Source organism: Mauremys mutica, chromosome 3 (assembly GCF_020497125.1).
Source record: "Mauremys mutica isolate MM-2020 ecotype Southern chromosome 3, ASM2049712v1, whole genome shotgun sequence".
NCBI classification, from domain to species: Eukaryota; Metazoa; Chordata; order Testudines; family Geoemydidae; genus Mauremys; species Mauremys mutica.
The window spans coordinates 200,206,474-200,219,002 of record NC_059074.1 but is presented as its reverse complement, the minus strand read 5'-3'; the positions used below and the strand labels follow the sequence as shown (position 1 = coordinate 200,219,002).

Below are 12,529 nucleotides of genomic sequence, written 5' to 3'. Positions count from 1 at the left end.
ACCAGCAGAGACTAGGTCTAACACTAGGAAAATGAAGGTTGCAAGGTCTTACACCTTTGCTGTGTGTGACTACACTAGGCCAGGTCCTCAGATACCCCCTCCTACTGCTACACCAGCATAAAAATTCAAGTAACTCCATTATTTGGGTGGAATTCATCCACTTTTGCGCCATCAGCAACGAAGCCAGTCAAACAGGAGTAATACAAGTAGGGCTGCTGCCTTTAAGGACACCCGCTGCTATAACTGCCCAAGGCCACACTTGTTACTTCAAATACAGGTATGGTGCTTTGCAAACCCCTTGCTAGAAATGAAGGAGGAAGATTAGAATTGTTTGTGGAGCTTTTCCTGGCCAGGTTTGAATCTGAAGTGAGCTCGTGGTGCAAGCCCAACTCCTTACATCACAACCCACCATGGCCCACACCTAAGAGACCCCCTGGCTGTGATGGGCATGCCTCTCTTCACCCCTCCAGGGAGTCTCACAACTGAGGCACCTGAAAGCTAACAGTACATGTAAGCAACCTAGGCCGGATTTAAATCCCACTGAAAACCAAAGGGAGTCTATAGACTTCAATAGCGTTTGGATCAGGCCCTTGAGTACATAGCTCATCTATCATTTCTCTCACTAGCTTATCACCAGCTATAGCTATTGACTAGTAAACCTTTAGTGTGACAAAACTAGCTGGAAGTGCCTCACTGAAGCTTAATAACCTCCACGCTGTTTCATGTTTTCATACAAAAAGTTTAATAAATATTACTTTTTAAGATTTATTGCCAGGAACAAAACACATCGAAGATGCATTTTCATGTTCATATAACACTAATATCACAACGTATCTTCATGATCTCACTGGTTAACCAGTGAGACTAATATGTTTATAAGCCTTTTTGATCTTAACATTGTAATAGCACTTTGATTTCCTCACTTGTTAAGGCGGGCAGTGTAACCTATGGCAAATCTACACAGTGATCTTACTGGACATTCTACTGTTCAAGTATTCAACAACTAGCTTATTAGAATACTCCCTAAATGCAGTAGATTACAAAAAAAATCAAATCTACAAGTGGTTCAGTATTACAATATTCATGGTGAAAAAAATCAGAATTTACAAAATGAGATTGCTGTGCTTCCAACTTCACACGCTAATTTGATATTTTAATGACATGCAACCACTCACATTTCATCTACATAAGAGTTATAGCTCATTTTTGTTCCCTTAAACTGCTCTGTAGCAGATTATCTGTCTGTCACTCTTTTTCAAGTCTAAAGCAGCAAAAAAAATATAAAAATAAAAAAAATGGTTCTAATCTAAACTGCCTCAGTCAGTACTTACAAATAGTCTTAGTGATACTATGGAAGGTGTTTGAAACATTTGACATTGTACAAAAAAAACACAGTATCAAGGCATGAAAGCCTGTCCTATTGTTAAAAATAAACTATTTTTAGAACACCTTAATTTTGGCATATAGGCAACATGTAACAAGAAAATAAATTCAAAATAAAGAAGCCACAAGCTTACAATGCTATCAAAAACCTTCAACTCTAAACATACATATAAATAAAAAGGAATGATATTTAAGGCTCTTGATTATTAAGTTAATAAATCAAATATACACAGTGATTAATAAAAAAAGAATTATTTACATATCTATACAAACTTCTACTTTTAACACATTTTCCTCTTTAAATTCTTCATTTACCAGCAACTGCTGACATCAAGTCCCCTCCCGCCCCAACAAAAATACAATAAAAAAATAAATAAACTTATTTTTTTGATAGTTGCTGTGGTTCTGAGCTGCAAAGGCACTTTCAAATACAGAACTAGTTGTACGTCACCATAAAACCAATATACAAAAAACTCAGATTCAATAAATAAATAAAATGTATTTTCTATAAAGGTATAAATCAGGACACATCTGGCAAAAAGAAAGTTGACACTAAAGAGGACCTAATAAGGCTCTGCAATACCGTATGAAACATTTCCATGATGTATCAGCTACAGCTGAATTTACATTAGGGCACTTTTGACTAGTTTTGCATAGATGTGAAATGCAGCACTTGGTATTCCAGCCAACCACAGCAACTATCATTGCCAGTGTAAGCCAGCTTGTCAAAACTTAAATTAACACAGGGATTCTAAGTAAATAATAGCCTTAGACTCAAATATTACACAACAGTTTAAGAACTACCAGCTCCGAGTGCCTTTATGATGACATCTAAAGGCTCTGCCTGGCAGCACCCACTGTCTGCTATACAATGTACTCCATCCGATTTAAACTTTGTGCACTTTCCAAGTCTCTGTTGTCTTGTTTGTTTGTCCAGTTCGGGTGTTTTGTTGGAGTGCTATTGGGGGGCTTTTCATCTCTGTCTACCAGTGTATACGCTGGCTGTTTGACAAAGCGGCTCTTCTGCTGGTGCTTGTCCATGTCATCTTCCTCCACTTCTGAGTTGTGTGTCCTTATTTTGGCGATTTTGGAGTTCTTGTTTTCATAGTCTTTGATGGGGACCGTGTTTGCACCGTGTTTCTCAATGGGGTTCTTGATCTGATTCAGCTGCTCCCGCACGTTGTTTGTAGTGTTGTCGTCTGACGCCGTATGAGTGTGGCTGCTCTGCTTTCTGCGTTTCCGAATGCACCAGAAGAAGGCAGTTACCAGGCAACAGATCCAAGCTACTGTTAAAACGGAGCTCAATAATGGCACCAAGAAATCTGGAAGACAGACGTGAGACCAATTAACCTTGCCAGTAAAGCATTTCAGTTGAGACGCTCCCTCCCAAAAGGGCCCTCTATTCATAAGCCTTCTTTATACAAGGAGGGTGGCTGGGGACAATCTTCTCAGAAAACAAACTTTAAGAGTTCTTAGTGAGTGCTAAATTCACTTAAGAGTGCTGACGAATAGCCTTTTTAAGTGACGGAACAGACAGTGGTAATGCAAGCTTCCCTGCACTGCCCTGCCCTGCCCAAGACCCTAGCCTGGAGGGAACATCTCTTGGCCTGAGGGCAATTGGCTCCATACCCATTCAAATCCTTGGTCTCTCTGCTTAAGGCTGTCAATAAGAATACCAAATTTCTGATGGGTTGTGTGTCATGGAGGACTGTCCACTAGGATCTTGACTAGACTACCCAATTCATTTCATGTGGGGCCAGTAACAGCCATCACATAGCCACACTTGTCACTATCAGAAGTCAGCAAATGGCACCTTGGTATTTTTCCTTCCTTCTCCATGGTGCAGGCCATTTGGGGAAAGAGGGTAAAAAGATGACAAGGGGATGACTTTAATGGCACTATTTTAGAGAAGTTAAATCTCTTTTAGAACAGTTTGGCACAATGGAAGGCCAAGAGTCAAGCATCTTAGCTTAGTTTAGAAAGTTAAATCGTTTGAAACACTTGGCCCACTAAAACCAGTGCAAGCTGTACTGTAAGATGAAGCTGGAAGCTGCCTCTCTACAACAGATGAATTTTTGGAGTCTCAATTTAAAACGTACCTGTTTTATTTTTAATTGGTCGCCGCTGTACCCTAACTTCTGCAACAGCAGCAATTAGTGTGTTGTTTCCATCACGCTTACTAACCAGGTCAATAATTTTATCTGTGATTTCTTTGACGGGGTTTTCATCCTTTCCTATATCTTCAGCAGACTAAGACAGACAGAAGGAGTATAGTTAATATCAGATACCAAAATGATAACATGCATAACCAACCACCACGAGCAAGCCTCTGCAATCAGTTGAGAGTTTTCCAGAAAAAAGTTTCAAAACAAAGTTCATCTAGGGGCAGAGATCAAAGTATAAGCCCTTATCCTTTTGAAAAGACATGAACAAGTGACTAGGATGACTAATTGTAACTGTTTTACTACCTTAAACTATCAGAATTGCTAATCAGATGTTAACTTTCAAGCACATTATGTTACATCTAAAGCTATGATACCCCTACCAATCTCAGAAGAAATTGTACTTGAAGCCGTGGGAAGTGCTTATAAAGCCTAGAATTATGGTTTTCATTAAATCCATGTGTTACACATATCGACAACCTGTTAAAAAAAGAGGCAGGGTATCAGAGGTATACTTACAATAGCAACATGGATTTCATTGTGGGCTAAGTGTGAAGGCTCACAGGTAATGTAGATTGAATATTCAACAGAAACATTCTTCAAAATATTCAGATTCCTCAAGTCACTGCAAATATGCTCAGTGGTAAGACCCTGAAACGCACAAAAAATACAAGTGAGAATTTGGACTGGAGGAGCTTCAAGTAACACTTCCAAAAAAGCACCATATCCAGAAAGTTGGAATTAGCAAAGATACCTAGCTATGGCAGAACTGAAAATTTGTGTTGGAAACAGGCAAGGATTGGGATCTATACTGCAGATTTCCACTGAAAGAAGTTAGAAGCTCTCCACAACAACATTTGACTTGCACAAAGCAAATCATTTGTTTTGTGCAGTACCACATTTCAGCTTGCTTTCAGTAGTTTGAACAACATTTATATTTCTAAGTTACTTACTGAGACCATCAGCTCTTTGTTGAAGGTAAAAGTGATGTTGGCACAATTGTCCTGATAGTAAGAGTCCGAATTACATTTGGTCTTTACTGGTTGTTGATTTGAAGGCCAGCATACACCCACTCCAGAACAGGGATGTGTAAAGCAGTGGTCATCCTTAATAGGGACACAGGTGTGGCCAGCTGGGCACTCGTGACCTTTGGCATGTATCAGGCAAGGTCTAGGACCACACCAAACCTAGAAGAGAATGAATTTTTATAGCACAGCTGTTTCCTCTATAGCTGAAAACAATGCAACCCAGATATAGTAAAAGCGTACCTTAGAGCATGCGACCTTTCCATTCCAACACTGACAGGTATTGCAATCATCATCCCATTTAGCTCCATCAGACATCACTCGCCCATTGTTAATACAAGGCCTTCCTGTAACTGAGAACGGAGATCAAATACAGTTAAGCATTTTAAAAACCCAAGACCTTGTCCCATTGGATTTTCTAATCCCTGTGCCCAACAACTGGTATTTATGAACTTTCACGTTCTTAAACATGCTCCTCCTATAAAAATTGCTAATATGCAAGTTAACTGGATCTGATTCTGTTGCCAGTCACATGCTGCCTGGAATACCTTCTTGGCATCTTGGGCCACTGCGACCAGGTGGGCAAATGCAACGGTACCCATTAATTTCATCCACGCACGTAGCTCCAAAGGCACAGGGTGACGACTGGCACTCGTTGATATCTGTGCGGAGGGGAAGTTATATATATGTATTATACATACATGGCTGTGTGAGAGAGAGAGACAGTCAGCTGTAGTGAAAGTGTTTTTCCACAGTTCCCAGGGAGCTAGAATCTGATCTCCCTTACCCCAGTTCAGTTCTGGAGCAACTCCTCTAAAGTCACTGGCATTACAGTAGATTTACACTACTCTAACAAAGATCAGCACCTGGCTCCGCATGGCTACTTTAAGCTCTTTAAGGGCAAGGACACATTCATTGGTACATAAACAAACCTGCTCACTTTTTCCTCTGACAGTGCAGGTTAGCCCACATACTAAATACTTTGGCTGATGACAACTTTAAACCCCTTCCAGTTTTATTGCGGCTATGAATAATTCTATTTCCATGGCTATGTTATTAAAATATGTCCGTGTCCTCTTCCCTGTAATTTAATAATTACAGGTAAGAACATATACCACCTCAGGGTCTGTAAGTGGATTATTAATTGACAAGTGTTTTAATTAGCATGCTTCCTCCTCAAACAGAAAACTCCGCAGCATAAACACGTTTTAACTGGGAAGATCACACTGAAGGACAATCTTACTCCTCTGCTGAACCAAGACATCTTTGGAAGCATTAGGCATATACTTAACCCAAATGGTTTTCAAGGGAATTCCTCCCCCTCATCTAGAGATTATAGAACCCTGCACAGATACAAAATTTGTATCAGCATCCAAGTGGCAAAAATGGTCCATGGAGATGTGGATTTGCAGGGCTCTAATCATAAATGCCAGGTAAGGGACAAGTGTTGCAGCCTGACTGATTTCCAGAGCAGAGTTAAAACTTTTGATTGTGCAGCACATTTTAAATAAGCATTAGTCAGATCAGCAAGAATTATAGTAACACTTACTTATCCTGCAGTCTGGACCGGCAAAGCCTGGAGCACATTCACAGCGGTACCAGTTGTCTCCATCAACACAAGTTCCACTGTTGTAACTAAAAGAAAGGTCAGACAGGAGATCTCAGTTCACCAATATTCAAATTACTAGGAGTAATAAAAACAAAAATCAGCAGTTTAAAGCAAAAAGATGACATGAAAGACACCCAGCTCATATAACTTACCAAGGATGAGGACTGCAATCATTTGTATCTGCAAAGAGAAAATGACAGACATGAATATAAAAGTCATCAGCTAATACAGTGTTACCGTCAGTGAAGATGTGCTGAATTTCCAGTTCCTGAGCTACATGTAGTTAGTTTAACTTTTACAAAAATATGCTGAAATTCTCTGCTAAATTGATTCCAGGCTCCCACCACAAAATGTGTTAGCTACGCTGCTGAACACATGTATGCAGGAAGAAATCCTTGTAAAGAATCTAACAGGAAAAAATGAGTGGAAGCAGACAGGGCTGCTGGTAGAAAAAAAATGCACGAGGAAACAAGCTGACATCTGTCTCCACTTAGCTCATTTGCAACTTTCTCATGCCCAGGTCAAGGCTCTATCATAGAATGTCATTAAAAACAAAGATTCAGGTGATGCTAAAGCCTACATCAAACAGTTCTCCCTTCTGGTTTCCATCTCAAATCTCCGAGGACGACAGGATGAGCCAATGTTCTCATCAGGCAACACTTTGGAAAAGCTCAAGCAGAGAGACTTACTCTGAGTGCAAGTAGGTCCTTCCCAGCCCTCTTTGCAGACACAAGTAAAAGAATCCCCACTGACGACACAGGTACCACCATTATGACAGGGATTTGGCAAGCAGCTGCTGTTTCTCGCTGCAACAGAAACAAGAGTTGATAAGGATTTAAAAGCCATCAACTGAAGTGCAGAGGGAGGGAGGGAGGGCAGGCGGGCTGAGCCCCAGATTGAGAGTTCCATCTGCTCCCTGGAACACACTTACCTATATTACAAGTGGCTCCTTCCCATCCCGCAGGGCACATGCACTTGAAAGTGTCCCCCTCATCATAGCACGTTCCTCCATTATTGCATGTAGCCTCGTCGCACTGGCTATCACCTAGGAAGACCAAACCAGCCTTAGTTCCAGTGCTCTGGCAATGCAGGACAGCAAGCGGATGAAGACTCGTTAGATGCTAAGACTTACGGGAGTGGCAAGTTTTTCCTTTCCATCCGTTTTTACATTCACAGAAGAAGTCATTGACCAAATCTCGGCACGTCCCCCCATTGTGGCAAGGGTTTTTACTGCAGTCGTTAATATCTGGAAGTAGCAAAAGAGAAAATGAGCAAGGAGTTCATAGCATCTTCGGAGATACTTCATGCTTGACAGCAGCATGTTCTAGCCCTGGATTTGGCCCCAAATCGCCGTCTGCATTAAGATCTGCAAGCAGATAATCCCCATCATTGATTTATTATGCTTGCTCTGTACTGTGTTCCCCCCCACAGTTCATTTTGTTTCATGTCAGTAAACCTCTCTCTAGTCCCCCACCATAAAAGCCACCAGTGCTACTGAAAGCAAAGAGGCCTAATTACACAGTTTGGCTGTCAGTCAAAGGCTAGCAGTTCTTCACAGCCTCTTCCCCGTCTGCTGCCAAGACATGCAAAACGCAAGCACCACGTGCAGATAAACACTGTTTTGCTACTCTAGCAAGTGTGTTTATGTACATTAATGCTTTCTGCTGGAGACTGTCTAGAGCGTTAGCAGCAGAGAACAGAAGTTGGCTCTGGCGCTCTAACGTGGGCAAGCCCTTTGTGACTCAGTTCTACTCTAGCCTCATCCCCAATTGTACTTGCCTATCTAACAAGTGTGTAATGAAGCTCTAAAACTCCCCAAGCATTAACAGCCCCAATCCAAAGCCCAAAACTCAATGAAAAAAAAGATTCCCACTGACTTCAGGGGGCTTTGAATCATGCCTCATGACAACAGGTGGTCCCTGCACATTATAAAGACCGTATGTTCAGAGTTTCTCCTCCCCAATGCTGCTTCGGGATCGCTAGTCTTCAGTAGGCGTCGAGGGTTTAAACTTACTTGTTTCACAATAAATTCCTTCCCATCCATCACTACAAATACATTTGTAGGAGTTGATGCCGTCAATGCAAGTGCCACCATTTTTACATGGATTGCTTTCACAGTCATTGATATCTGTGAACAGATGGAAGGAATTCTAGCTAAGTACAATTATTGGAGACTTTATGTATAATTAAGCTTTGCCAAAAGGAATCCCACATGCACACTTTCTAGAAACATCATTTGCTGATAAGGATTACAAGAAATAGCTGAAACAGCCCAACAAACTGAAACAGCCAGTACTAGTTCCCCCAGTAATATTTTTCTAAAAGAAAGATGCACTTTAACAGAGCTTTTAAAGGTAGCCCATAAGCTTTAAGATGAAATCCACTATTAAACACCTCCGACCTCATAAGCCTATTCCAGTCTGCCTCACCCAAGAGCAATATGCAAAGTTCCAGGGTTTTCTGTGATAGAGCAAACTCTTTAGTGGTCTCAGACTGGTATGGAGTCACTTGCGAAAGGCAGATTCAGGATCAGAGAACACACACATCTTTTTAGTTCTTACTTTCATGGCAGTAGGTGCCGGTGAAGCCTTTGTTGCATTCACAGGTGAATTTTCCACCTGCTTGGCTCTTGCATTTCCCATGAGGACCACAGACATTTGAAGAAATATAACGAACTCCTTCGGGTGTGCTGTTAGAAGCCACAGCCACTGTACAGCTGTCAATTACTGCAGAAGAACAGAGAACGGGAAGTGATCAAGTCACATCTATCAAGTTACCAAGCAGGCTGGCTTCTCATCTCCTCCAAGTTACTACCCATGTATGTTTTACTTCCAGAGCCTAACTGAACTTCAGAGTAGGTTTTAAAGAATGTATCTTTCATCCAAGCATTGACACGGTGCCAAATTCAGCTCTGGTGTACAAGAAAGACAGCTTCATTGAGTTCAGCAGAACTACAAACGTTTATTCCAAGGCTGAATTTGGCCTGCTGAGCCTTATTTTGGAAGAAGAGTTGAAAATGTTTTTGGCTGCACACACACACACACACACACAGCATACCTTCACAAGGAGTAGTGCGACAGTGATCTTTCAGGTGGGAGCAGTTCTTTCCCTCGTAATCTTCAGAACAGTTACAGAAGTAATCTGTGTTAAGATTGAAGCACTGGGCACCGTTCTGGCAAGGGTTGGGCTCACAATAATCTATGTCCAACTGTAAATGGTGGGAAAGGGGGCAGGGAGACAGTGAGTGAAACAAAGGTTTTATTATTACTCTTGTCAGAGCTACAGGCAGACACTGTGGAATCTGACCTTTTTATCTGCTCCCGCTATAAACTGTACATAATGCACAGTTATACATGTAGTGATTTCAACAGACAGCACTCTGATACTTAACAGCCACTGAAGGTTAACAGTGAGCATGCAACAAAACTTGACATGCGAACACTTGCAATCTGTTTAACTAAAAATCTTCAGCAGCCATGAATTTTTCCAGAAGCACTTCCTTGGCAGACAGCTATACAACTGCAGTATGGTTCACTGGATACAAGGTATTCAGCGTGTGCAGACCTAGAAAGGGCTGGTAGGAACTTCCGTTATCTGGGGCTTGCATTTCAGCCAGGCTCACCTGACAGAGGTTTCCTGAGAAACCAGCAGGACACAGACACTGGAATCCATTGATTTCATCCTGACAGTGACCTCCATTCAAGCAAGGGTTGCTTGCACATTCATTGACGTCTTTCTCACAGTGATCTCCTGCGTAGCCAGGCGGACAGATACATCGATAACCATTAACCAAGTCCTGCAAAGGAATATTCAAGTTTAAAATTATTTTGAAAAAAGGCCCAAACTATATCACCCCTAACATGTCACTGTCACCAAAAAACCTTAGTGCAAATTAAACATGGCAAGAACATGTTTCTCGGGATGACACATTAAGCCAACATTTAAAAAAAAGACATTTACTGTGCATGTGTAACTATACTGTGTCCGTTTATTGCAAAGACTGTCACTGGTGACAGAGGTGTCATTTATTACAGTTATATAGTCTCCCCGCCCTGCTCCCCTAAAATGGGGACACACACACACACACACAAGCCAAATCCTCAACTAGTGTAACACAACCTAGCTCCAGTGACTTCTATGGAGACATGCTGATTTACATCTCTTCTGTATTTGCCCTGTATACTTTTCCTACATCTTTGTTATTCAGACTCAGTTGCTTTGGTTTCAACATTTAATAACTAGCTTAAATATGACTAACTCACCCGGCAGGATCCTCCATTCTGACATTGTCCAAGACAGTCATTAATATCTGCAATAAAGTTGGGACACATTTAGAAGGCAACTCACATTTACTCTAGACACGAGTTCAAGCAATTCAAAAACTCTGGCTTCATAAACCTTTTGTCAAGTTTCCTGCATGCCTTCCTTGTGATAAGGTTATTATAATGGGTGGGAATCTTCAGCAATTCTTCCAGTACAGTTAGTGAAACTTCACACCATTGTTTTAGTCACCTTATCAGAACACAGCCATGTTAAAGACTAATGAGTTTGATAAAATTGTGTATTTTCATTCCAGACAAGCCACTCCCTTTCTGAAAAGATCACTGGCTACAGGGGCTGCTTGCTTCAAGTTTAAAGCAGGGCTCAATTCAGTGGACTGTACAGTAACTTTCAGCTTTTAGCAGATCAAGGAACTGGACGCAGAATGTCCACAGGATACTTACTTATATCACAATTCTGGCCAGACCAGCCAGCAATGCAGTCACAATAGTAGCTGCCAATCAGGTTCCTGCAGGAGTTGGCATTGACACAAGGTTTGCCTTCACATTCATTCGCATCTGAAAAGACAGATGGAACAGCAAAACGTTGAGCTGAAGGTACAGTGCATGTGGGGGGTGGAGGGGAGGCAGCTACATCTTGTTTTGATAGCAATAATCAGGAATTCATTCAAAGTTAAGAAGAGCTTCTAACGTACAGAGTGGACTAGGGAGACAAAGTGGAATAAAAGGCAATCAAACATTAGACTTTAAAGTACCTTTTGATTTCTCTCTAATTACAGCATGCTGGCTACACTAATTGATAGTTACCCAGCCACTCATTAAGAAAAACTTAAAAAAAACAAAAAGACAACAGAGACTCAATCAAGCATTTCAGAGGAGCACTGCAGCTTGGTCATTGGGATTACTATGTTGCATAAGGAATGCAGACGGCTCATTCTTCATGAGATCACCCACATTTTGGAACCCAGCTGTGAACTCCTTGGTCTGGAGGAGTTGACATGGCTGAAGAGATACAGCAACTTTCCCACAAAGTCAAAGGGAGGAGAAGGGGGGAGAGACTCAAAAAATAACAAACCCTGGTTCAGCTGCAGTTTAAATACCTACATACGGCTTGGTTAGCTTAGTTGTGATAATTTGCTGTTTTCTGCAATAACCAGTGTGCGCTGATAGTAAAACCAGATAGTGCGTTGATAGAACCAAGGACGCCATTCTGAGTTGAGTGTGGCCTAGGCCCCAATTCTGCAAACATCTCTACGCAGGCTGAACTTTAAGCATCTGAGTAAGCCCGTTGACGTCACCGGATGGACTCAGACTTATAGTCAAACACGTGCCTAAGTGTTTGCAGGATCAGAGCTGCTAGTTGTACACAGTTTCTCCAGTAGTCGTTTTGTAGAAAAGCGTGAAATAGAGCAAGTCAATATTTACCTAGCTGGCACGTTTTCCCAGTCCACTGAGGTGGGCAAATACACTTGAACCCATCAACGAGATCCTGGCAGGTGCCTCCGTGACCACAGGGATTCGGAGAACAATCGTCAATATCTGCAAATGAAGGGCAGGAACGGGAGGGAGAAACTTAGCTTTGTTACAAGATACCAAAGCTATGGCACCCCATTGATAGAATTCGTCCGCAGCAGCCACCACTATGATCTGTCCATGAGGGAGGAGAGTATGCTTTCCCTGAGCTTTCTGGCCTTATTCTCGTTTAGATGAAGATCCTTTTAATTTACATCAGGGCAGCATGAAGGGGCGTAGTGTAAATGAAAGCTAGGCCTGCTCTATTTAATTTATTGTAGGCTCTAGAGGCAAAGTTTTGGCAAGCTGTTAAAATAGTAATTAGTTGTCTCGAGATACATACAGCATGGAGTTTAAGACAGTTTGTTCCAATTATTTTCCTGACTTTATTAATAGCCCCCACTAATAGCAGTACAACAGCAGAAGAAATAAACCAATGCAAAAATTGCAAGAGGTATTAGCAAGCTTCATGGAAGCACAGGTTTGCTTCCTGGACAAATGCAGTGGTTATAAGTTTTGTAATATTTAGGGAGAAACAGCCTCTTACTACAATACATT

At 41.5% G+C, this 12,529-nt stretch overlaps 1 protein-coding gene across 2 annotated transcripts in view; it reads right to left on the bottom strand.

Moving 5' to 3' along the window:
* Positions 1-718: 718 nt before the first annotated feature.
* Positions 719-12,529, bottom strand: part of JAG1 (jagged canonical Notch ligand 1) — a 36,139-nt gene continuing 24,328 nt past the window's right edge. For both annotated transcript variants that reach the window (XM_045010385.1, XM_045010387.1), the window contains 18 exons: positions 11,885-11,998; positions 10,904-11,017; positions 10,442-10,488; positions 9,802-9,975; positions 9,237-9,387; positions 8,741-8,905; positions 8,194-8,307; positions 7,312-7,425; positions 7,111-7,224; positions 6,869-6,985; positions 6,332-6,359; positions 6,120-6,205; positions 5,119-5,232; positions 4,814-4,923; positions 4,499-4,732; positions 4,065-4,196; positions 3,483-3,633; positions 719-2,705 (listed from right to left, as the gene is read on the bottom strand). In XM_045010385.1, the coding sequence (XP_044866320.1) occupies positions 2,248-2,705; positions 3,483-3,633; positions 4,065-4,196; positions 4,499-4,732; positions 4,814-4,923; positions 5,119-5,232; positions 6,120-6,205; positions 6,332-6,359; positions 6,869-6,985; positions 7,111-7,224; positions 7,312-7,425; positions 8,194-8,307; positions 8,741-8,905; positions 9,237-9,387; positions 9,802-9,975; positions 10,442-10,488; positions 10,904-11,017; positions 11,885-11,998 (2,537 nt within the window). In that variant the 3' untranslated portion in view covers positions 719-2,247. The remainder of the gene's footprint in view (positions 2,706-3,482; positions 3,634-4,064; positions 4,197-4,498; positions 4,733-4,813; positions 4,924-5,118; positions 5,233-6,119; positions 6,206-6,331; positions 6,360-6,868; positions 6,986-7,110; positions 7,225-7,311; positions 7,426-8,193; positions 8,308-8,740; positions 8,906-9,236; positions 9,388-9,801; positions 9,976-10,441; positions 10,489-10,903; positions 11,018-11,884; positions 11,999-12,529) is intronic.